We start from the raw sequence: 25,400 nt of genomic DNA, 5'->3' as shown, positions 1-25,400 counted from the left end.
ACCTGGGTGACTCAGTCGGTTAAGCGTCTACCTTCAGCTCAAGTCACGATCTCAGGGTCCTGGGATTGAGCCCCACATTGGGGTCCCTGCACAGGGGGGAATCTGCTTCTCCCTCTCCCTCTGCAACCCCCACCCCCACTCTTGCACACGCACGCACGCTCTCTCTTTCTCATAAAATCTTAAAAAAAAAACAAAAAAGAAAGAGAAGAAAAAAGGAAGAAATTGTTTCCTAGGCTAGGCTGATACACTTTCATATCATGTACAAAGGGAGGAAAACACAAAATGGATAATGGCTAAGGAACTGCATAGAACTAGTTTCTTTTCGTGAGGCTACAGGCTTTCACAGAACTCAGGGCTTTTGAATGGTCAATTCATTTCCTTCAGTTCTCTCTTTCTGGGTCCAGGAAGCTAACTGATTCACTATGAAGGAATGCAACACTCAACTATCAGCTTGGAAACAAGGGAAAGGCACCCTAAGAGACGGCTCTCTCTGCACGGGGAAAAGCCAGTCGTCCTCAAAGGACAAATCAGCCGAGACCCACACGATGGTAAACTCGTTTATTTCTCTGAATTTAGTTGGCTGCATGCTGTTCCCTGCAAAGATGGGACAAGCACACAACGTCCTCCAGGTCCCGACCACAGGCCTGGTCGAGTATTGTCCACAGGCAGCACCGCCCATCAGAGGTCCAAGAGAAATCTCCTAACCTGGGCCAGGTACTTCGGTTTCAAATAGTCGCCCAGCTCCTCCTTACAGACCCAGACGTGCTGGCCCTTCTTTCTGGTCTGGGAGAAGTCCCCAGTTAATAGCAGTGCTTTGAAGAAGAATACTTTGGCCCCGAGGCTACTCTCTGTCCGCATTGCCTGAGGGAACTTGAACTTGTAGTGGCCACAGGGGGCATTTCCCAGGAACTTGGCTTCCAGGTTGTTTTCTGAAGGGGAGAGGGGAACATGTGGAAGATGAGGATGCACCCACCTGTTTATTCTGACCCCCCAAATCACTGGGGGTCTCTGTGAGAGCCATTTCCAGCGCGACGTAAAGCAATCCCTGAGAGGGAGGATGAGGGTCATTCCTGAAGAGCCTCTCCCCCTCTCCATCCACGGGCTCACGGGCTCCACATTCACTGGGTCCATCCCATGTGCCAAGCTACTGCTTTCAGACTGGAGTCTGACTGGAGTCAGCGACGCCGTTCAGAGACCACTACCTGGAGTCAGAGCACCAAGCTTCTAGACCAAGCCTGGCCACCGTCTGCTGATGAAGGACCAAAACACTTGGATCTGTAATGCAAAGCTCATTAGCCTTTCAAAGAGAATGTCATTGGAAAAGCATAAAAAGAACCCAATCTGACTTCTGTGGGGTGAAAACGTATCCAAAGTTGAAAGACAAAGACAGATTGTTGGATATTATCTAGAATCTATAACAAAGGGTTAACCCCAACCAAGCATTTCAAAGGGAAGGGGAAAAGGACAGATGAGTGCATTCGGAGAACACCTGGAGAGCCAGCTAGCTGAACAGGAAAAATAAAGCTGGGTTCCACCAACCTCAGTCCTCACATCAAAACTGATGCCACAGATCAAAGATTTAACAACGGAGATTTCACTTTCAAAGAACTGTACATTCTGGATGGTGGGTTCATGGATGTTTAATATTTTCCGAATTTTTCTGTAATTTCAAATTTTCATTAAAGAAAAAAAACGAAAGAGTACTAGAAAAAAAATGTGGGATACTTTTCATATCATTTTTGAGAGGGAAAGCCCTCAGCAAGACATAAAATTTTAAAAATCCATAAAAGAAAAATTTATTTACATAAAACTAAATCTTTCCACAAGTAAAAACGAAGCCTAAGAATCAAAGACAAAATGGCACACTAAGAAAAATATTTTCAACACACTCCACAAAGGAAGAGTGTCTTCAGATATAATAAGTACTAACAAATTAATGAGGAAAATTAATCTAAAAGAAATCTACAACAAATCTAAAAGAAAAATAAACTAAGCATACAAACAAGGAGTTCACACAAAAATAAATACTGCTGACCTATAAGCTCATTAAAAGATGTTCAACCATATTAACAACTAAAGACAGATAAATTCAAACAACAACATGTCATTATTACTGAAGTCCCAAAACTTTGAGCCGTACCCTGCCTGCCAAGGACAAGAGACAAATGAGCACTCTCACACCATCATGGGGATAGAGATCAGTGTTAACCACTCCCCTTGGCAAGAGTTACCCATTTTTATGCATACCCTTTCACCCAGCAACTCTGCTTCTAGAACTTAATCCTCCCAGATATGTTTCTCTGCCCATGTGAGCAAAGGTGAGTACACAAGGCCGCTCATTACAGCTTTTGTAAAAGCAACAAAGAGGCAAAGTGAACTGCGCACACGCATATTACGACGTCATATGCTGGGGTTAGAAAGCGTTAAGGTAAGGGCTTCACATGCTGATACAGAGAGGCGCTTAAAAGCTGCATAGAAGAGAAATGAAGGTATATACCCATGCTCCTACTACGTGGGGGAGAAAAACCAGATGAGGTATGTACGTGCCTGCGATTTCTAAAAGGATACACCAAAAAAATTAAATAAATAAAAAACAGAAGAATACACCAAAAACTGTTAATGGGGGATGCCTCTGAAACAGGAAAATTACTTCTTACCCTATATTACATTTACTAGACACGGTTTTGATAATTTTTTTCACCATATATAATGCATTGCTTCTCTCAATACTAAAAAAAACAAACAACAGCAACAACAGCATTCTTGGCATTAGAGGAGGAACTGATGTATGATGTGAGCTCACCCACAACACAAACTGCCAGCAGTGGGTATCTATGAGTAGCGGAATTACATTGGCAAGTTTCTTTATACTTTCCTGAATTTTCCACCTATTTCACTGAATATATAATTACTTTTCTATTATCTGGAAAAACAGATTAAAAAATAGTCAAATCAAGAAAAAAAAAGAGACGGTTCATTACAAAATGAGCAAAGAATCACGAAGAAATGCAAGTAGCCAATAAACACATGAAAATATGGTCAATCTCCCTACCAGGAAAATGCTAATCCAAAAGAGATCATTTTGTACTGACTGGATAGGCAAAAATCAGAGATCATTCCATGTGTTGGTGGGGATCTAGACAAACGGGCGCTTCTCTACACCACACCTGAAAATGTCCAGTGGTATGTACATTCTGCAGGACAACTGGGCCGTACCCATGGAAAACTCCAATGTGTCCAGCCTTGACCATTAATCCCACCTTGAGGAACTCCATCTTGCAGAAGGACTTGGGAAGTAAGGTGCCAACGGGGAGGACAGAAATGGACTCTTTCACAGACATATATACATTTTTACATTTCTTGAGCTATCCTTTGCCATTTTAATTATTTACTATTATTTGCCATTTTAATAGCTTCGCAATGAATCGTTTTATTTGTTATGCACCTATTCAGCGGCAATATGTCTTTCGTAGGTTTCCTTTCACATCTCTTTATTACAGCAGGAACGTTACAAGGACAGTGGATGCCGAGAGGAAGCCCTATCCACGTGGCACACGGGAGGGACAGCGGAACATCCGTCATGTATGTGTGAGGGAAGTCAAGCATCTGAACAGTGATCCCGGCAAGCAACCCAGATGCCCCCTCCTAGATGACAGCTGAGGCCACGGGAGCACCGCGAAGGTCCCCACCCACTCCGTTCTGTCTCGCTGCCGCTCTCGCAGGCCACGCAGGGCCCTCGTGGGGAAGCAGCAAGGGGGCACACGCTGGCTGCTGCTTCGTTAGCAGGTGCCTGTGCTGGTGGCAGGGCCAACAGAGCGGTGCTGATACTGCCACATCTACGTACTCAATAAACACTCAGCAAGCATCTAGTGTGAGCCAGGCACTTTGCTGAGAGCTGGGATGATGGGGAGGAACAGATACTGTCCGTACCTTCAAGGGAGTCAGAATTCTAGCTGCGGGGAGAGATGTGTCAATACACACATTACCAGGCAATGGAGTAAGTCAGAGAGCATGTTCTCCACTAGAACGTAAAGCTCCCATGGAGCAGACGTAGTGTCCTGTTCATCATTGTGACCCCACTGCCTAGACAGTGTCCAGCAAACGGTAGGCTCAGTGTAAATGTTCGCTGCATAAAGTGAATAAAGGCACGCACAAATGCTACAAGAACCTAGAGGAAAGAGCAGCTCTGTCTACCTGGAGGCTTGGAGAAGGTTCCAGCACAGAAGGTATAATGTACAAGCTGAGTCTTCAAACTTGAGTAGTCAGACCAAGGAGGAGTAAACCGTTCCAGTCAGAGACCAGCATGCCACAACAGAGAGGCATGCATGACCACATTACGGGAGGAATGCAGAAGGTCCGCTAGGTTGGAACTCAGACTGTCAGTGTGCGGCCAGATGGAAGACTTGCAAGCTCGGGACCAGAGCAAACAGATTTGTAGGCCGTGCTTGGAAGTCCGAACTTTGACAGGAAACCTTCTAGGCAGAGAAGTGACGGGGATTTGTGTCCGAAAGCTCATTCTGGCAGCAGTGAGGGGCATGACATGAAAGCAAGGGGGAACTTATTTGGCATCTACTTCAAAGGTCCAACACTGTGGTTCTCAACCACTGTGACTTCACCCCCTCAGGTAGTATTTGGCAATGTCTAGGGAGATTCTTGGTTGTTACACTAGGGGGACTGGGGATGGCTAGCACTACTAGATAGCTACTGCTATCCAGTGGGTAGAGGCCAGAAATGCTGCCAACCATCCCACAATGCTCAGAAGAGCCCCACAAAGAATTACCTGGCCCCAAATGTCAACAGTGCCAAGGATGAGAAAACCTGATCCGGTGAAAAGCAAAAAGAGTGACAGCTAACACTGTGGGAATAAAGAAAGAAATATTTAGAATAGACCAGGCAGGACTTGAGAACTTCGGGATGTCAGAATGAGGTCAGAGGTAACTCTGAGGTTTCCAGGGGGGTAAATGCATTAAGTGTCAGGCCAGGAAGCAAGGCTGCAGGGATAAGAAGAGGCGCAGGCTGGGGCTCCTGGGTGGCACAGCGGTTAAGCGTCTGCCTTCGGCTCAGGGCGTGATCCCGGCGTTATGGGATCGAGCCCCACATCAGGCTCTTCCGCTATGAGCCTGCTTCTTCCTCTCCCACTCCCCCTGCTTGTGTTCCCTCTCTCGCTAGCTGTCTCTATCTCTGTTGAATAAATAAATAAAATCTTAAAAAAAAAAAAAACGAGGCGCAGGCTGAGAGTGGTAGGACTGTCAGTTTTGAAAGTACACACAAAATTTTTAAATCTCAGCGGGGAACAGGGAGAGCACAGGGATGGTGCCTGTCAGCCTGTGTCCCCAGACGGCATTTTAGCAGACCCCGAGATGTGTGTTGAATTGAATGCTTGCCCCTCAAGCCAACCATTTTAAGATAAGCAAATAAGCCTCTTTCACAGAAAGTCTAGGCACTTTCCAGTTGGCTGTCCCTGTGCGGGGCCCTGGGGCAGAACCTAAATCACGCAGAAATGCTCTATCAGGGATAACAGACTGTCAAATACTGAGTCACCAAGACATCTTCCTCAAAATGACACCAGACAGCCAAGAAATGAAAAATATCCTCATTTTCAAAGAGACGCTCAAAATTCAAAGTCAATTTTAGAAGGCAGTGAATTACCTAGACAGAGACGTTCTGAGAGACTAAGTACTTCTTCAGGATCTGAAGTATGGGCTAAAGAGAGAATCATGAGTGACAGGCAGGCCACATTCCAGAACTAAACACACTTCATGTCTTTTAAGTTCTCAGCACAATGACGTTGCTTTAAAAAAAAAAAAGGTAACTCTATTCAGTTAGATCCGGAAAACATCCATCCTACGCAGAGGTAAAATAAAATCCATTTCCTCAAGTAATCCATAGATTAAACTAATCAAAAACATGGGAAAAGATAAAGCCAAACAGCAAATCATGATCATTTTTATGAACAATAAATAACGAAGCTTTCAGTGGTGCAAAAACTGAAAAACATTTTACTGTAAATACTGATGACTGGAATCCTGTCTGAACTATTAGTTCCACTGGTGTTCCAAACAGACAGAAATGCCACTGAAGGGAAGGTGAGTAGGACCCATTAAGCCGGCAGGACCCACCATGGTTACCCACGACGACGATGAAATATCTTACAATCGTGGGCTCAATGGAAGATTTGGGCCAATTAAACCCGAAAGGTCCTAGAATTATCTATTCCTGTGGAATATGCCAAACTGTGGAAACCTGGAAATGAACCTTCTGTACTTTGTTGCGAACACAAGGTTTACTGAGCAGAAACTGAAGCTCTCCATTCTTCAGGTATGAGAGCAGTTGTTAAATTTGCTGAATCAGGCAAGCATGAAGAAGCGCCCCTACGCAACACCGGCCCGCTCAAAGAGAGGCACGGGAGGAGGAAGGACCTACAAGCAAACTCTTGAGTTCTGCAGAGGAGGTGAAGGCCCAACAACAGGATCTACTCAGCCAACCTGGCAGTTTCACCAACCTCCCCGGGCTTAGAACTAAGACCAAGCAGAGTCTTCATGAAGAAACTTCCGGATCAAAACCTGTTGACAGACCTGCTTTCCCTTCAGAAGAAGCAGCCGCCGTGGTGGATATTATTATTTGGAAAATGAAAAATTAGATTTTAGGGGAGAAAAAATTCAACCCACTCAAAGGATGGAAAAAAAATATGAAGTTCAATAAAGCAGAAACTTTTTGCAAGTGAAAGAAAGGATTGTTTCTTCTGCCATCAGTAAGACCAACATGCTATATTATAAAGAGAAAAAGAAAAGAAATAAAATTTTAAAATCTCAATGGGACAAAGACTCTCACCTGATCTAAAATTCTTTCTAGGTGGAATTTTTATAGATATCAAAGTTCCCATTAACGACCCACCTCCAATCCTTCCAGCCGTCCTCACAAGTCAGCGTGCAAATCCTGTGGCTGAATGCGAAGGGAGTCTTGTGAGGTTTAGAGGGAGGCAGAGAACTCACCTGAGAGCGTGGCCAGGGTTCGCTCTGCTGTTCCTCGGAGGGTCTCCCCGGGCTGCCACTCTGTCTGGGGAAGCATCCAAACATCCTGGTCTCCAAGCTTCTCTTTGACCAACAGAACAAGGTTCCTGTCTAGCTTCCGGTGCAGTGAAGTTCGATCATTCTTTTTATCAGCTTCTGTGAAGAAAATGAGATCAGAGAAGACAGAGACTGTAATCAGCCAGAACCAAGGAGAACAGAGTTTTACAGTCTTCCTTTCTGGCAGAGCCACAACTTTTGCCCTCTTATAATCAAGTTACGACGGTGACCCATCTCTCTAATTCAGACCTCTTTCAGGGTAGAGTCACAATCTTAAGATAACTACAATGTAAAAAGAGAAAACCAAAAGCTGAACTTCTCCTTTGAAGAGCACAACACATGGTACTTTGAGCCTTTGGAAAAGAAGCTATACCCACACTTCTTCAAACACTACTACTTCACTGGTTTTGACACTATTACTGACTTAACTTGGCCCCACTTCCTCTGTTCTTCAGTCTTCATCTGTGGAACAAAGATAAGAGAACTCAATCCTCTGCTTTAGGAGAGATTTCAGATGAAACACAGGAGACTAGTGGGAAAGGCTTAATTTCCCCCCATTCTCACTCCCAAACTAGGAGGTAAACTCAGATAACATTCATGAAGTTTAACCAAAAGAGAACAGGTTATCCCAACACCCTTACCTCCCACTCAAAAATAACACTGGCCTTTAAAATTTTTATAAGGCTGGAAATGAGGAACAGGGAAAAGAATTTATTTTTCTCCCACCTGAAAGAAGTTTTGCAATCACTTGCTACTTAAAATACAAAGCAGGGGGGCGCCTGGGTGGCACAGCGGTTAAGCGTCTGCCTTCGGCTCAGGGCGTGATCCCGGCGTTATGGGATCGAGCCCCACATCAGGCTCCTCCGCTATGAGCCTGCTTCTTCCTCTCCCACTCCCCCTGCTTGTGTTCCCTCTCTCGCTGGCTGTCTCTATCTCTGCCGAATAAATAAATAAAATCTTAAAAAATAAAATAAAATAAAATAAAATAAAATAAAATAAAATAAAATAAAATAAAATACAAAGCAGGGGCTAAGCAAATGTCCTTGGTCTGGGAACCAAAATACCTCCCTTTTCCTTCTCTCTTGCTGGCCGGAAAAGACCACAAACCTGTTATGCGAGCTCCAGGTTTGAACTGTAGGAATTTCTGCTCCCATACATCTTCCAAATCCTGCACCAGCAATATATTCTGTTCATCTTCTTCTTCATCATATAAGTCAGCTTTCTTCTTTGCCAGTCGCTGGGCTTCATCCAAAGCACGAAGCTCATGGTCTGAATACATACTTCTCTCTACTTCAATCTGGGAAAATTAAAAGGCCAAAAAGAAAACAAAACAACAGGCAGAATAGAAAACAGAGCTATAGCACACCTGACATACTCAGAAGTTTACCACCCAGCATAACCAGACATACAATCAAAACACCACAGAAAAAAAAAGAAAGAAGAAAAGTCCCCTGCATTTTGGGCTTGAGTTACATTTGCTTAAATGTTAGAATGTGACTGGAGATCAAGCTGCTAAAAAGAACAGAGGACTGGGACAGGCACTGCCTGCCCACTTACCATACTCCAGTCCTGTGAGTCCTTGACCTCACCATGGACTTTCCTGCCTCAGGGAGTTTACAGATGCTGTTCCTTTTTCCTAGAATGTTTTCCCTCATGCTCTTCTCCTAGGAGATTGCTACTCGTCCTTCAGATTTCAATTTAAGTATAACTTTCTTAGGGAGATATTCCTTGACACCGCCCATAAAATCAAATTAGATGTCCCAGTTAAAGTCTTTTACCGTACCCTGTGTCTTCCTTTGTAACACTTACCAGGGTCTGCAGCTATATAGTCATATGATTATTTGGTTATTGACTGGCCCACCTTCACTAGACTGAACACTCTGAGAACCAGAGGTGTGTCTGTCTTAATTATCCCTAGCACTTAGCAGGTGTCTATACAAAATAGGCGATGAATGATTATCTACAAAATGAATAATCAACTATTTGCAGAATAAGTTAATGAACGAAGTAAAAAAGCACGAAGTGAAGTTTAGAGCTCCCAGTAGCCAACACAAAAAACATCTCAGATTCCAGGGAAACAACCACCTTCAATCACTATCTGTGGGAATTTAAGCCCCTCACAGCCACCACATTGAATACTTGCTCCTGTTTCCTCACTTGCCCCTCACACAGACAGACTTTATCGCAGGCATCTTGTAGATGTGCCCACTACCTGCTCCTAAAACACATCACAGACTCACTAAATTATCGACTACCTGTGATAGGAACTAAGTCGTCTTGTTCACCACCGCACACCTAGTGTGTTCAATGAAAAAGGAAAGCAACTCTAAAGAGCTGCCTAACGTGACAACAAAAGAAGGCCAGTGAAAACAAACTCTCTTTTACTGAACGCCTTGTATGTACCAAACCAACCCAGTAAGGTAGATAGATACCTATGCACGGGTTGAGTACGCTGAAGTTGAGAGGTGAAGTGACTTGCCCGAGGTCACTCAGACTGACTGGTGCCAGAGTCGGGATCGAACCCTGGCCCACGTGCTTCTACTGGTTCCCTAACAGCACCCTGAACCCGCTAGCCGCACCTCAATCCTACCTGCTGTAGTAAAGCCGCCATCTCTTCTTGCAGTGGGGTCAGCGCCTTCGAGACCAGCGGTGGCCGCTGCAAACACAACGCGCCCAAAAGGCGCCATGGAGACCCGCTGCTCGAGGGTGCGGCCGCAAGGGCCAGGCTGCGAAAACCCAGGCGACCGGCCCAGAGCCCCTCGAACTGCCGCCAGCCCTTCGCCACCCCAAACAGAGTCCGCCTTACGGGCGCCGCCATTCTTCTGCCCGCCCACAAAGTACCGCGGCTCCCTGCGGGGTCCTGGGCCAATCCCATGCTCCCACAAGGCAGCGCGGGAGCGGCAAGACGGAAAGAGTTCTGTCCCGGGAACTACTAGAACGAACCATTCCAATATGGAGGTGTGGGCGAAGATCTCATGTTAGAAGTTTAGGGGAAAGAGAAGAAACTCCCAGTTGACACTCGAAACTATAGTTATGGTAGAGCATTTAAATGGAAAAACAATCTTTAATGGACCTTATTATGAAGAGGAATGAGATGACTTTCCTTCTACGCCCTCCCCCACAAACGCTCGTGGTGCTGGCGGCGCCCGGTCGCCGCGGACGGAGGCTGACGGGGGTCAATCCAAGTCATGCAGGTGGTACGAAAGACGGGGTCTTGGCTCTTGCGGGCGTGGGCTTGGCCACCCACGCCCAGGTAAGAATGATCACCCCCCCACACCCCGCTCCTAACCCATGGCCACCCCCTCGACTGCGCTTCTGCCTGTGTCCCTGAGCCGCCTGGACTGCAGTGGCCTTTGGGACCTGACCTCACCGAGCTTTCCTTCCCCGCAGGGTCGTGGCCGGGGCGCCAGCCTCCACCATCCACACGGGCGCCCAGCAGCTGCAAGACGCGGCGGCCAAGCAGGAGGTTGAGGAGAAGGTGGCGGCTCCGGCTCCGAGCCGCAGCAGCTTCAGGTGAGGGCCACTTAAACCCAGCCTTCGGGATACCGGCACCACCGTCCAGAGTCCAAGAACCAGTGAATTCCCAAGTCTGCCACTTGATATCTTTGGGACTTTATGCAAATCAGTTCCTAAGCCCCAGCTTTCTCATCTACAAATAGAAAGGTTGCCGAGAGAGTTTGCGAGGATCAGATGAGATGAGCCTTGACACAAAGTGGACGTTCTGTGAACAGTTTGATGAATGAATGAGTGAATGTCGGAGGTGTATAGTAAATAGCACCTTTTCCCCCCTGACTCGGGTATCACAGCAGGCTAACAACCTTCCATGGGCCTCGGATACAAAAATGGGAGCTGGGAAGCGGGGCAGGGGGCGCTAGCCTGTGGTGTAGATTACTGAGTTGGGGCAGGGTGGTTTTTGTGCTCAGCCCCAGGGACTGGCCCCTTGCTTTCCATGAGTGCCACCACCTCAGTGTTCATTCATGTCCATTTAACAATGTTTACTGGAAACCTTCTTGGTGCCAGCACTGTGCTAGGTGCTGGGAATACAAATACAGATCATTTTTCCCCCATGAGTAGGTCACAGGCTACTGGGGAAGAGAGACATGCAAGCATTTGCAGCATAATCTGGTCAGGGGTGTGCTGGAGGTAAGAACTGGTTGCTTGGAAGTATGAAGGAATGAGTGTCTCACTCCTGAGGAAATCAGGCAAGACTGCCAGGAAGATAATGTGGAGCTAAGAACTAAATTGAATGGGAGTTCAGCGGGACAACATGGAAGGGATGATTTTAGGCAAAGCTAATATTCTGTGTAAAGGCATGCAGTATGATGCACGTGGTATATTCAGGTGTGTGCGTGATGGCAGATGAGGCTGGCAAGAGAAGGAATCAGAAAGCTGAGGGACTCATCTGTAACAGTGTGGCTTTCACATTCTTCCACTTTAGACAGTGGGGAGCTGTGGAAGGAATTTAAGCCAAGACCCTGTTGGAGTCATTCAGCAACGTCAGGCACTGTTTTGAGGCATTAGGGACGCATCAGTGACCAAACACCCGAAAAACCCTGCCCCCATAGAACTTAAATTCTAGTGGGTAGGGGGCAGTAAATAGAAAACATGTAAAACGTGAGGGTATAACAGATGATGAGAGTATGTCTAGTATTCGGGAGGAATATCGAGAAGGTCATTGTGGAGTGAGGAGTAAAACAGGACATGGGGGAAGGGGATGAGTGGTGCAGCAGATGCGTGGGGCCGCATCTGGTCCGGCTTGTAGGACTTCGTGGGGACTTCAGCATTGACTCTGAGTGAGATGCGAAGCCACTGGAGAATTTTGAATAGAGGTTGAAATGATGTTGCTTCATTTTGAAGAGTCCCTTTGGCTGCCGTGTCGATAGCGAACTGTAGAGAAGTAAGGATGGAAGCTGGGAGATGTCTTCTAAGCAGTTAGAAAATTTTTGAAATAATCCGGGCAGGAAATGATGGTGGCCTGGACCAGGATGACAGCTTTCGGGGTAGGACATACAGAAAGTGGGACCAACAGGATTCGTGTAAGGTGTGAGAAAAGGAGAGGAAGGAAGGAACGCTAAAATTTTTGGCCTAAGCAGCTGGCAAGGTGGAGTCGTCATTTCTTAAGATGGGGAAGGCTGCAGGAGTTTGGCTTTGCTTCACTAACATCCAGTGGAGATACAGTGTAGGCTTTTAGAAATGGAGTTCAGGGGACTGATCAGGGCTAGAGACACATTTAGAAGATTCATCATATAGATGATGGTTAAAACCGCAGGACTGTACAAGATCATCAAGAGAGAAAGTGTAAATAAAGAGGAGAAGAGGTCCAAGGACTGAACCCCAGAACCCTCTTAATGTTTAGAAATTTAGATGAGGAAACATTGGCAAAAGAGACAAAGAAGGAAACTCCTGAGAAGTAGTAAGAAAACCTATAAGGATTTTTTTTTTTTTCTTAATGTAGTTCAAGGCTGGAGAGACCAGCTGTGTCAGATGTTGTTATGATAAGTCACTGTGCTGATGACAGAACTGCTCATTGGATTTAACATAGCGAGTGGGTTGGTGACCTTGCCTAGAGCATTTTTGGTGGAATAATAGGGCTAAAGTCTGATTGGAGTGGGTTCAAGGAGAATAGAAGACAGAAAGAAACATCAAGTGTAGTCAGTTCTTTGAGAGGGAGTGGAGAAATGGGCAATAGCTCAGGGAGGCTTTGGGATAAAGAGGTTTGTGTTTGTTTTTAGGCTGGGGAAATGACGGCATGTTTTGCTGAAGGGAATGATCCAGGGTGGAAACATTGTGGGAGTGCTGTCCTTGAGAGACTAACACAAGTGGAGCATCAGGAGAGGAGAGAAGGCAAATATTGTGGGCACAGATGTTTGGTAGTGGAAGCTGGGAGAATCTCTGATTGCTTGTATTCCTCTACGAAGGTCACCAGCTGGCCGTGAGGACACAGGAGGGAGGTGGAGGCTTCAGGAGACAAAGGAAGATATAACGGAGTCATCCAGAGAGTGGAAGGATAATTGAATTGGAGACATTGGAGACATGGAGGGCCCACTTGATGTCAGAAGTCATTAAAATAAAGCAGTAGTTCTCCACTGGGGCAGTCTGGCCTCCAAGAGGACTCTTAGCAAGATCTGCAGGCATTTGGTGTGTTACAACTCAAGACAGTGGAGAGACAACTAGTGCGTTGAGGCCAAGAAAGCTGCTGAACACCCCAGAACATGCAGGCCAGCCCCTCACCACCAAGAATCATCTTGCCCAAAATATCAATAGTGCTGAAGTTGAGAAACTGTGATATATAGAGAGACCAGTGGACATTGGTGTGGATTTTTCTCTCGCCAGCTGTGCAGAGGCATGCCGAGGCTCGGAGTGGCTAGAGAGATGGATTCAGCCAGGGTTAGGGTTTGCCAGGAAGGTACGATGAAGAAAGAGGAAGCAGAGGACTGAGGGGATGTGCAAGGGAGTGATGATACTGACTGGTCATGGAATTTCCTGGAGGCCACGAGAGAAGTGAAGACCTGGGGGTGGTGAGGGAAAGTGAACCAGCGGGAGAATCGGTGGGCTTGGAAGGATTCCTGGAGTGGGGGTCGCATGGGTGTGCCTAGAGGTGGTGGCCTGAGTGTGCTGCGTGAAACCAAGGTTATAATGAGGTTGCAGACATGGCAATGACAAAGGCCAGGTATGACCACAGGAGGAAGTAGCCAGGCTAGGATAGAGGACACAGGATCATTGGAGAAAAGGAGGTCAAGAAACAGAAGCCATACAGTTGGAAGGATCTTATGGAAGCCATCTGTGTAATTATGACAGGAGTGGTAAGCCAGGCGCTATCATCGCTGCATTTTTCTACATTTATTTGCATTTTTAAAAAATCGTCTCCAGCCACAATTAGAAAGTAGGTTGCAGACCATGAGGCCAGGCTTTCTTTATCTGGGAGGGGAACTACAGCAGACCCGGCCCAGGTCCCAGCGTCTGGCACACTGTCAGGGTCCGTTTGGGGTGGTTTGCACTCCCATGCCTGAGCTGCTCGCGGTGGAAGTCAGCCTTCCCTTCCAGCCCTTCAGCGGCAGAGAGCAGAGGCTGTTTTCAGTCCTCAGCCCTTCCGAAGAGAGCCGTGTGTGCTGGCCCGTCTGTTTTCCTGATGTGAGCACGGGTGTGAAGAGACAGCAGACCAGTGCCAGAGGGTTTGTCTTTCCTTTGTCTGGGCTTCCCCCCGGGTGTACCACTCATCTGTACATTGAACCTGGTCGGTTTAGAGGCCTGATTTTATCCGTGCCTTCAATTAAATGGTTCAAGTTCCAAATCCTCCGGAGTTCAAAACCCTTGCTGTCTATAAAGGCATTACGCTAGTACGGTCAGACTTTAGTAGGCTTAGTTTTTGGACCCCCCGAGTCAGTAGGGGAAATGATGTCCTCTCAGAGCCTCGTCCGCTCTCCAGCTTAGCCTGTACGTTGAAAAGCCGGCAGCCTGCTGAGGGGCCGAATCGTCTCCAGATCAGGCCTAGCAGGGAGGAACACTCCTGTAGCTCTCAAAGACCATTGCGTTATTTTCTGTTTTGTTTTTTTAAAAACATCTAGGAAAGCAGGTGGGGCTTGGCAGCAGGATCGCGCTCCTATAATAGAGTATTTTCTAAACTGGAGTCCACTGAATTTCAGGAGGCGTGGGGAGGTACAAACACAGGTCTGGTCCGTGCGTGTAGGCAGCATGCAACGGCAGGCGTACTCCCGTCTGGAATGTTGAAGGACAGCTGTGTGTGTTTGAATAAAAGGAAGCACAGCGTGGCAGACCGGGCTTTGAACTGAGGAAGGGCTCCTAGGCCCTAAGCCTGGCTTCCCTTGCTGACCCTGTTCTCCTATTTGTACTTCAGTTTCTCCACCTGCACACAGAGCGTACTGACCTAGAGGTAGCCAGAGGACAGGTTAGACCGAGATGGAGAAAGATCTTGAACTCAACACAATGTCTAAATCAGTGTTCTCAGTCGTGGGTTTGCATCTGGTTCACGGGGGATATTTTATAAATAGATGCTCAGGCCCCATCCAGAAGTCAGGTGTGGGGACTGAGCACCAGAATCACGAGATTCTGCTGTTCCGCCAGCACGGAATGCTGCTACTGGTCCGGGGTAGAGATTGGCAAACTGGGCCCCTATCCCAATCTGGCCAGGTGCCTGGTTTTTTGTAAATACCATTTTACTGGAACATAGTCACACCCGTTAATTTACTGTTGTGTGTGGCTGTTTTTACACTCAAGAGGCAAAGCTGAGTAGTTGCAACAGAGACTCCGTGACCTGCAAACCCTAAAGTATTTATTATCTGGCCCTTTACGGAAAAGGCTTGCTGACTTCTATCATGGGGGATACTGGATTGTTTTTATAGTAATGATACTATAAGTATTATTAAAATTATTTTGTCCTTTTTTATAAAATAGAGAGTCAAGATATCACCTGAAACCAGAAATAGAGGTTTGACTTTATTGATTTATTTAGTTAGTTAGTTGCAGAATGTGAATTGAAAATAGTGATCTGAAGGCACTAGAAGGGACGCAGGAAGGTAGGGAGGGGGCATTAAATGCAGAAACTCACTAGGTGTGTCCGGAGTCAGAAGAGACCGCCTCAGCCCAGTGTTCGTGGGTACAGTGGTAGCACGAGAAGACTGGGGGCAGCTACCCCCGGAGCAGGTCCAAGGTACAGGGCTGCTGGTTTCACTGACTTAAAACAAAGAAATCGAGATTTACCTAAAGCGTTTCTTTAATTACAGCATTTACCCTCCAGTTCCAGGACAGGAGAGCCCTCTGAGGTGGGCAGGAAAGAAATTCGAGGAGATCCCAATCGCACACATTAAAGCATCCTACAACAAGTAAGTGGAAGGGGCGCCTGGGCAGGTCTTAGGGGGGCTTCTTTCCCCTTTGTGGGGGAGGGCACGCCCAGGGGGCTGCATTCCGCATGGTAGTGTTGATGCAGGGGTCCCCCGGCACCCCTCCTCGTTTTGGGAAACCATCTCTATCTTTATAAAGTTTCTTCAGATTTCATGAAAACGTGAACTAGGTTGGGCCGATCCTAGTGTTAAGCTTTCTCTGCCCGCCTTACGACTAGTATCTCCTGGTTCTGCTCACATAGTTGGAGAGAGTGTTTATTAGGGTGTGTGTATTGAGTGTTACTGGGTACTGGGGAACAGAGGATGGGTGAGATATACATGAGAGAGGTGGTTTAAGAGTCTATGATTTATTGAGAAACTAACCAAAATGTAAATCTGTAAGTAGGTATTGTCCCTGAAGCGCTCACCACAGTGCACTGACCTCCAGCCTCATAGGGCTACACGAGAATCATGATTCAGTGCGTGGGTTCCAGATGAGTGTCGGGGCCTTCCCAGCTGCGTGTTGGCAACAGAAACCTTGCTGACCTCCAGGACAACTTTGCAGGCCGGCCCCCACTGGGAGATGGGCTCACTGCTTGGTCACAAGCCTACCCAGGAAACAATTCAGAGAACTGTACAGGAGACTGTTGGCAGTCGGGGATGATGTGTGGGGCACAGCTGAGATGCCATAGGGTTCATCCAGCATTCATGTGACAAGCTTGAAATGAGAGCAACTGGGTTTCTTTTTCTCCCCTTCTCAGGCTGATAAGGACACAGGTTAGCACTCTCTGTATAAGCGCCGATGACCTACCCTATGTGTCTCTATTGAAGTTGTGTCAGGGACGAGCAGTTCCCCTGTCAGGGGGAAAGGGCATTCGTAGCCAGACCAACAAGCAGATGGCCTGGGCCCGGGTCTATTCCTCCACCTCCCTCTTTACTGGGAGTCCTCAGGGAGCTCTTCAGACCAGAAGATAGAGTAATGTTGCCCAAGGGGAAATGAAAAGCATGTCTAAGTGTCTCTGGAAGTCAGTTAGAGATGACTGGAAAAGAAGTTTCACGTAAAAGTTTTTTGATCACGGAACAGAGAGCATCATTAGCATTAAAATTATCCAGTATGGCAATATTGCTCACTTTTTTGGGTATGATAATGGTTTTGTGGGATTTTTTTAAAGTCATTATCTTTTAGAAATATATATTGGAATATTTACCGATGAAATGATAGGTCTGGGGTTTGCTTCAGAATAACCCATTGTGTGGGAAGAAGGGAGTGGAAACAGGGTTTATGGATGAGACTAAATTGGATAGGAGTATTCCTGAAGCTGGGTGATGGGTCCATGGGTGTTCATATACTCTTCTGTTCACTTTTGGGTATATCTGAAACTTTCCCTAATGAAAGCGTTTTTTTTTAAATTACCTGATGGGAAACATCTAACTTCTTAGGGAAAAAAAGCCCAACAAGGGTATCAAATCTAACTTGGACACCAGCCGCAGGGAAGACACTAGGAGGAAAACACGCCAGCCTTCTTCTGGATGATATTTAAGCACCCGGATTCTGCAGCTTGCCTTAGCTCAGACTCCTAAAACAAAATACCACAAACGGAGGTTTTAAGCAACAGACATGGATTCCTCGCAGTTCTGGAAGCTGGAAGTCCAGGATCGGGGAGCCAGCATGGGGGGTGGGGGGGGCTTCTGGTGAGACTTCCTCTGAGTCACAGGTGGCCAGCTTCACGTTGTGTCCTCCCATGATGGAGGGGGCGAGGGAGCTCTCTCGGGTCCCTTTTATAAATAAGAGCACTGACCCCATTCATGAAGGCTCCACCTGATGACCTACTCACCTCCCAGAGACCCCTCCTCCAAACACCAGCAGGTTTGGGGCTAAGATTTCAACATGAATTTGGGGGGACACAAGCATGCAGTCCATAACAGAGCAGTCCTTAGATGATATGATGCGTCAGTTTTTGATGAGGTTTTGGGGGGGTTCTGACCTTTCCCAACACCTCCTGTAGCAATTGAGAAAGCATTCATCTGAGAAGCTCCAAGGGAAACCAGTCGAGTGCCTTTTTCTTCCTCATTTGGGCTTGCAAGGGCCTGGCTTAGTGCTGTTATTCCCTGACCAGTCCCTGTATCCTCCATGCCTCCCTGTTTCCCCAGCACACAGATCCAGGTGGTCTCTGCAGCTTACCAGCCCCTTGTCCGCACTTCCTGTGGCACGGAGGGGTTCCGGAATGCCAAGAAGGGCACGGGCATTGCCGCCCAGACAGCAGGCATAGCCGCCGCCATGGTAAGCATATGTTCTTTCTGGCTCCTTCTGTGGTGTGTTCCATTTTCTCCGTGGCTTATCACTGTGAGGAAGATTCTCCTCAAAGTCATTCAGGAGCAATGGTGTCCGACAACTCTTGTTCGCTACCCCAACCTTGGCGGCAGTCTGAAGAGATCTGTCTCTCTCTCTCTCTCATGCAACACCAATTTCATCGTGAGCTGTTGTGGACCTTTCTAGAAGCAAATTGGCAGTATGCTCCTATTAGTATATTTATGGACCATCTACTGTACGCCAGACATCTTATGTTCATTACCTTAAATCCTCAGAAGACACTCGGTATTACCCACGTCTTTGAGAGCCAGTTAAGATCCAGGGTGCGACTTGTTTTGAGTCGTTGGTCCGGGACCCCGTTCTATGCGCGGTCTACCATAGCGCCCGCCTTACAGAGGTTCACCTTCTGCCAAACCAGAAGTATTTCCTGAAGGAAAACCTTGGCCTTCAAACAAAGCTTAACACCCCAAAATATTGTTTGCTGTGTATTAATGATCATCAAAATACAATATGGATTGTATACACTTAAAATGTCAGTGTTAACAGTAGCTTTTGTGTGGTAGGTTGAGTGACTTCCGTGTGTCTTCCAGAAACTTTCTATAGTGAACTGCTTTTGTAATCAAGAAAGAAAATTTAAATGACATCACTTAAAATTTTTCAATGATTTTATGATAACACTTTTTAAGTGGATTATTAGGCTAGGCCTTAAAGTTCTGCCCTTACTGAGAAAAATGTGAGCGATGTTCAGAAATCTCCATCAGGTGGCAGTGCTGCCCCGGGTTAACAGGGATCACAGGTGGCTGTAAATCTTGAATTGGACACATTCCGTGCTCTCTGCTGGTGTCTGCCTACACTGGGCCATCTGTCCTTTGCTGCCTTCCCTGTTTTCTGCCTGTTTATGTATGTGAGTGCCTTTTCCCCAGAGCACTAACCACTTGCTCGTCCTCTCCAGAAAGCTGTGGGCAAGGGCGTGACCCACATCCGTGTGGTGGTGAAGGGCCTGGGCCCCGGGCGTTTGGTAAGTGGCCGGGAGTCTCTGCAGCGTGTGTCCTTCCTTAGTGAGAGAAATGGGGCTTGAGAACAGAGTCAGGAGAGGGGGAAAACCCTCTCGTGGGTTTCCAGGACAGCTTGAGTTTCTTTCTGCTCTTCTAACCTACTGAGCTTCTCAAAAGCAAGCCCAGGTCACAGAGTTTAATTCATCAGACATTTATGGAGGACCTGCTGTGTGCTAGGCACTGGGCATAGGAAGGTGCTCTGGGGGGGCCTGTCACGAGTGGGTCCCCCAGTACACACTGGTGGGTCCAGCGGTAAAGCTCGTGCCCAGGGTGCTGGGAGCCCACTGGATATATCCTCAAAGAGCTGACATCTGTACTGACTTTTCAAGAATAGCAAGGCATCAGCCAGGTGTGTGGGGAGGGAGGGGACATTCCAGGCAGAGGACACTACAGAAGGGTAATGCTTAAGGTCTGTTGGGGTTTACAGATAGTCTCAGTTTTCAGATCGTAAAGCACAAGGTGGGAAGTGGCAAGTGCTCCTAGAGAAATGGACAGCAGCGAGAACGTGGTAAAGGGGTTTGGTTGGGAGTCCATGAGAGAACAGAGTCAGGACTGTAGGGATCAGAGCCCCCAGCCCATCCCTCTCCAAGACCTGCGTGGACGTGCTGGGTCGTTGTGTCTGGGACCATGGCATTCTCTGTTCCTTCTGCTCCTTCCAGTCTGCCATCAAGGGACTGACCATGGGCGGCCTGGAAGTGATCTCAATCACAGACAACACCCCCATCCCGCACAACGGCTGCCGTCCCAGGAAGGCTCGGAGGCTGTGATGGAAAGGAAGCCATGTCCCTGAACTTGACCGCAAGTCCCACCTCCAGCTGGACCTCATAGAAGGTGCACTGTCAGAGCTCTCTCCAGAGCAGGGCTTGCTGGAGACCCCTCAGGGAGCAAGGGGGAGCTTTACACCCTTGCGTGGTGACCTTGCTTGTTCCTTCAAGTGGAGACTGGTGTCCAGAAGGGACTCGAGAGGAGCCCGGGGCAGCTGCGGCCCAGACTCCACAACCAGTGAACGCTGTCTCTGCTCTGCAAAAATAAAAATATCTCTACCACCTGTAGTAATTTGTGAGGTTTCTGCTGGTAGAGTTGCGAACAGTAATCCCGGCTGCCTTCTGAAAGTGAGGAGGTGACTGTGAATGAAGGCGGGACCCCAGGCAGAGGGGGAAACGGACACATGAGCTGCTGCTTACCCAGCAGCCTCCTCACTGTTCCCAGGTATTTCCTTTCAGGCCCCAAATGGAGAGCTTCTTGCCTCCTCCCTCTAGAATATTCTGGTGGTACAAATTCCACTGTTGGCGGGCATATTTAAAGTTAGCGCCAGTGGTGTGGGAGGACTGCCTGAGCTCCCCTACTGTGACGTCACCCGATGCACCCGCCAAGGCCTTCAGCAGCCCCAGTGCCTGAGATCAAGGGACCCTGAAGGGAGGAGAGGGGTTTAAGACGGGATTCTCTCGAAAACTGGCTGGATGGAGGGATGAGCCGGAGCAGTAGTTGGTATGGAGTCCAGATGGTGCAGACACAAGTGGGCTCAGCCTGGGAGCCCCAGGCAGGACTAGCTGCTCACTGATCGCCTCTGAGCTCCCTGTATACCACACGGTAGCCCAAGGCAAGGGGTCTAGAGAGGCGCCGTTCTTCCCACGTGAGCCAGGCTGTAGGACAGGCCGGCTGAGCACAGAGAGGCGGGCGTTCCACATCTGGACCCAGCCAGCTGGGCAGTGCAATCAGCCTGGACTCCAGGGACATCATCCACAGGTGCCCTCTTAGATAGGAAAGCGGCTGTGCTATGCAGGGTTGGAGAGGGGGAAGACCACAGCTTGGGCATGAATTTAAAAGGAAAAATGTCTCCCTACTGCCTCCTCTTCCGTCCTTCGCAGGACCTGTGAAGGTTCACTTGTGACCCTTGACTAAAGAAACCCAACCGGAGGCCTGATGGGTTAAGGCCATTGCTAGAAGGAGTTCCGCTGTCTCACCATCAAACTACCTGTAAACATGATTCATGAAAAAACATGAGCACTCGCTCACACAGCTCCTGAGAACCGCTCTGGGATTTGATATGGTTTAGCCGTTATTCAGGTGGACAGTCGGACAGTTTATCAGGCAGGGCCCAAGCAAGAAACATGGTTCAAAAGGTTTAGAAGAGGTTAATGAGGGCTCTTTACAGACGTGTGGGCAGGGTTGAGGGAATAAACACCCTGGAGCACTCAAGGACCAGCCAGAAGCCGTTCCCACCCACGGGGGCAGGGGCAGGAACAGCTACCAGAACCTGGCCACAAGGAGCACAGCCTCTGCCAAACTCTGGCCTGGCCGAGAAAGGAAAGAAATGCCCTGACTGTTTCCACCCTCCGATCACCTGCGGGCGTCTCGGTGGCTAAACCCAACCAGAAGCAAGAGAGGAGGGGAGCAGGCTGGTGTGGTCCTGGAGCCTCGGCCTCCCAGGCCACAGAATGGTGGCCTCCTTCGTTCCGGAAGTGAAACCCTCCATACGCGGTAGTGTTAGAAAACATTCTTTTATTTACAGGAGGGCTTTGAAATGGAAGGGAATGCTCAAGCACGGACAGGACACTGGGAGCCGTACAAGATCAATGGTCTTGGGCCCAGAAACAGATGCCCGGCACCACCGCCAGAGCCCACGGTCAAGGTCTGCCGGAGACACACACTGCCTTATCGTGAGCTCTCCGTGCTGTGGCCAGGCTCCGAGAGGCCAGTGAAACTGATGCTCTCTGAAACATTACCTCTTCCATATTAGATCTTGGCGTCTCAAAGACTTGGCCCCTTCCCAGGAAGGCATTCACCGAAGCCTGACGATGAAGGCAGTCACCATTGACTTACAATGCTGGCCACCCCGCCCCCTGCTGCCACAAACCCTTCTCAGCCACAGCCCCCCTCCTAGTCCTGAGGACACAGGTGGGCCCAGGGCAAAGGAGAGGCAGAGCAGTGGGTCCCAAGTATTTGCACAGAGTGTTGGCATCAGCATATGTGACACCCTCCCTCCCTCCCTGGCAGCAGGGCTCAGATTGTTTCCACGAGGGCCTCTGCTGTCTTGCTCCTACCGGCTCAGAGCTGGTGGCCCAGGACTGGCTACATCTGCATAGAAGCTCTATGCAGGCAAAAGGACAAATATGCCTTCTTTCCTTTCTGCATAGATGCAGTGTTTCCCCTTCTTTGAGCCAAGGTCCTCACCTGACACGGAGATACAGTGTCGCCACCAGAATAAGCCGGTTTAACACTAGAGTCCCTGGGTGCTGGCAGGATATCACTGCGCTTGAGGGGAAGCCATTCTCCAGTCGCCTCTGCCTGCAACCTCGCTCTGCCGTGTCCATTCAAAAAAATGCGTATACACCTTCCCCCTGGGCTCCTTTATCCTTTCTCTCAATTCCTTTCTTCCTGTATTGGAGACACATTGCTTTTTATAAATCCGAGTCATATCAGCGCCAAGTGATCGAGAGCAGTCACCGCCAAGGCAGGAATTGTCCACTCAACCGAATTAAGCAAACATAGGTTATTTTGCACAAACAGGTCAGGCACTGCCATGACTGTCCTGGATGCAGCTCACAGTCTAAGGAAGCTAGACAGACATGGGGCTGAATTAGTTAGAAAGAAAAGAAGCATTAAAGGCCCCCTCAGCTTAAGGGATGCTAGGGAAGGCTGTCTGGAGGAGATGGCAGGCAAAAGGAGCAACTGGATCAGCAGGCACCCTTAGGATCGGAAACTGGCAAAGCAGCAAGGCCCAGGCGAAGGGGGTAAGAGATCATCGGGTTACAGGGTATGGTTTGGTTGGCGTGGAGGGTCGTGGGGTTCAGACCAGATAGGAAGACAAATGGAGGGCAAAGCTGATGAGAGAAGAGGAAGGAGTAAAACACTAAGAATAAAGAACAGGTTATGCAGATGTGGAGAAGGGGAGGTGGGCATGCAGAAGGTTCTAGGCAAGAAGGAACCTGAGCATTAGGGACTATAGCTCGCTCCTTTACAGGCGGTGAAGTTTAGGTATGTAGGCATCTAAAACGGAGTGGGAATAAGAATCCCAGAGGTTTAAGGCGAGAAACTGTGAGCTGCGGAAAAGAAAGCTGTCAGTCTTACTGCTGAAGCCGCAAAGGGAAGTCAGGAAAGGGGACAGAGAAGAAGGCTGTGAGGCTGAAGACCCCCAAACAAAGCGGAGTGGCCCAGAGAAGAGGATGGGGTGGCCACTGCACCTGTGTGGCACAGAGTTGGGGGAACCAAGCTCTAGGGGGGTGGCTAGAATCCCAGGGTGGACGCAGGCTGTGGGCTGGGGTGGGGTGCCCGGCTGCGAAGGGGGTGCACACAGAAGGGCCCGGTCGTGCCTGGAGGGGGCAGGGACAGGGACCTGCCATAGCCCCAGTCTAAAAAAAAAAAAAAAAAAAAAAAAAAGATGCTCAGTCTTACTAGTAACCAGGAAATGGGAATTAAAATGCATGACTGCCATTCCCCAAATGATGCTTAATCAAAGCCATGGTGGGGGTGACACTGCCCAGGAAAACACTAGAGAAGGAGGAAAACAAGAGGCTGAGTTATGAATGCTGAAGGAGGACGTGACTGCAAACGAGGCGGGGAAGGAGTGATCAGAGAGGCAGTGGCGCTTTGGAAGCCAAGGGACAAAGTGCAGGCTGTGGCTAAGAGCTCTAGCAAGATGAGGACCGGGCAAGGCCACCTGCATTTGGCAACTCGGAGGTCACCACCCGCCAAAAGGAGAGTGGCTGGGAGGGAGGTCAGGAAGGAGGCCGAATCTTCCAGTAAAGACTGTGCCATGGCAAGAGGGAAGGTGCCAGGACACCAGCACTGTCCCCTGAGTCGTGGTGGGCCAAGATTCAGGGTGTGGAGGCGCCCTGGCCTCAGGGAGGAGAGGGAGGTGACTTGGATCTGGAGAGAGGTAGCCCTCAGCAAGGGGGCAGGAAGCCAGGCCTCAGCGGGGAGACTCCCAGTGACAGGCGTGCCCACTGGAAGCTGGGGACAGCAGGGTTCAACTGGTCGCCAACAACAGAAACAGAACGTCCTCGCAAGCAGCACACAGGGAACATTGCTTCCCCCTCCACATTGCATACAGTCTTTCGGGAAGAAAAGTGCCGTTCCTCTCTGAGCTCTGATCGCGGGGAAGAGAAATAGCGAGAGGCTCTTCGGGGGCAGGTTCCCCAGTATCTGTCGCCACGTCAGACCTGCGGAGCTCTGGCTGCAGAATTCCCCTCCAGGAATGTATCCTGCAGGGCGGCACTGTCCCAGAGAACTCCCTGCTCCGTAGAAATGCTCCATCTCTGGCTCCGCGGGGCTCCGGAGCACTGACATGTGGCTAGCATCACTGAGGAGCTGAATTTTAAGTCTTCTTTCATTCAAGCTAATTGAAAGGTGGATAGTAACGCGTTGCTGTTGGCTACTATATGGGACAGTGCGGCTGAGATACTCTTTCACGTGTGGAGCAAGTCGGCAAAGAGACATGTTTCCTGAGGCACTGGGAGTAATGGCAAAATACTGCAACCTCAATGTCCAGCGATAGCGGGCCAGCTAAAGACTTCAGGATGCACCCATATAATGGAATGTTGGCCCTGAAACAGGCCAACAGGTATTGCTAAGCGAAAAAGAGGGACGCCTGGGTGGCTCAATCGGTGAAGCATCTGCCTTCGGCTCAGGTCATGATCTCAGGGTCCTGGGATGGAGCCCTGCATCGGGCTCCTTGCTTAGCAGGGAGCCTGCTTCTCCCTCTGCCTGCCGCTCCCCCTGCTTGTGCTCTCTCATGCGCTCTCTCTCTCTGATTAATAAATAAATAAAATCTTAGAAAAGGGGCGGTTGGGTAGGGGGAACAATGTGCATAGTACAGCCATTAATTTTTGTACAAAGGACAGGATACGTGTCCATAAATATATACGCATTGAGTATCTGCAAAGACGTACCCCCAAATGGTAGCATCTCTGCAGGGAGGGAAAGAGTAACTGGGAAAGAGGCAAAGACAAGACCTCACTTTTTACCTTTTCCATCCTTACAATACAGTGCCATGTACCCGTTGGTGCTTATTCAGATTAATTAGTGAACCAACTAAAATAAAATATAGAAATGAAGGACTGGTTTGTAAAAAAAAAAAATGTATAGAAGCTGCAGAGTTGGACATTATATAAATTGTCTGCTGAAGTGT

At 48.5% G+C, this 25,400-nt stretch overlaps 2 protein-coding genes across 2 annotated transcripts; one reads left to right on the top strand and one right to left on the bottom strand.

Moving 5' to 3' along the window:
* Nucleotides 1–541: 541 nt before the first annotated feature.
* MRPL46 (mitochondrial ribosomal protein L46) lies at nucleotides 542–9,979 on the bottom strand. The gene is made up of 4 exons (XM_045813065.2): nucleotides 9,658–9,979; nucleotides 8,175–8,364; nucleotides 6,993–7,166; nucleotides 542–929 (listed from the first exon to the last, which is right to left on the bottom strand). Exons 1-4 carry the CDS (start codon nucleotides 9,940–9,942, stop codon nucleotides 679–681), a joined length of 900 nt encoding a protein of 299 aa, XP_045669021.2. The 5' UTR covers nucleotides 9,943–9,979; the 3' UTR covers nucleotides 542–678.
* A 36-nt stretch (nucleotides 9,980–10,015) lies between these two features.
* Nucleotides 10,016–20,322, top strand: MRPS11 (mitochondrial ribosomal protein S11). The gene is made up of 6 exons (XM_045813067.2): nucleotides 10,016–10,320; nucleotides 10,458–10,580; nucleotides 15,809–15,907; nucleotides 18,056–18,185; nucleotides 19,168–19,233; nucleotides 19,930–20,322. The coding sequence occupies exons 1-6, from the start codon at nucleotides 10,256–10,258 to the stop codon at nucleotides 20,035–20,037; spliced, it is 591 nt and encodes a 196-aa protein (XP_045669023.1). The 5' UTR covers nucleotides 10,016–10,255; the 3' UTR covers nucleotides 20,038–20,322.
* Nucleotides 20,323–25,400: the final 5,078 nt, after the last annotated feature.

The sequence above is a fragment of the Ursus americanus genome, chromosome 28 (assembly GCF_024610735.1).
Source record: "Ursus americanus isolate L20-20 chromosome 28, mUrsAme1.1.p, whole genome shotgun sequence".
NCBI lineage: Eukaryota > Metazoa > Chordata > Mammalia > Carnivora > Ursidae > Ursus > Ursus americanus.
This window is presented reverse-complemented; position numbering and strand designations above follow the sequence as displayed.

Excerpts from the sequence above, each read along its gene's own strand:
- MRPL46 (XM_045813065.2), bottom strand. The coding sequence starts at position 9,942 with ATGGGATTGGCCCAGGACCCCGCAGGGAGCCGCGGTACTTTGTGGGCG. Across the intron at positions 8,365-9,657 it reads TGGCGGCTTTACTACAGCAG|ATTGAAGTAGAGAGAAGTAT; the intron begins GTAGGATTGAGG and ends TAATTTTCCCAG. Across the intron at positions 930-6,992 it reads AACCCTGGCCACGCTCTCAG|AAAACAACCTGGAAGCCAAG; the intron begins GTGAGTTCTCTG and ends TCTCCCCTTCAG.
- MRPS11 (XM_045813067.2), top strand. The coding sequence starts at position 10,256 with ATGCAGGTGGTACGAAAGACGGGGTCTTGGCTCTTGCGGGCGTGGGCT. Across the intron at positions 18,186-19,167 it reads CAGGCATAGCCGCCGCCATG|AAAGCTGTGGGCAAGGGCGT; the intron begins GTAAGCATATGT and ends CGTCCTCTCCAG. Across the intron at positions 19,234-19,929 it reads GCCTGGGCCCCGGGCGTTTG|TCTGCCATCAAGGGACTGAC; the intron begins GTAAGTGGCCGG and ends TGCTCCTTCCAG.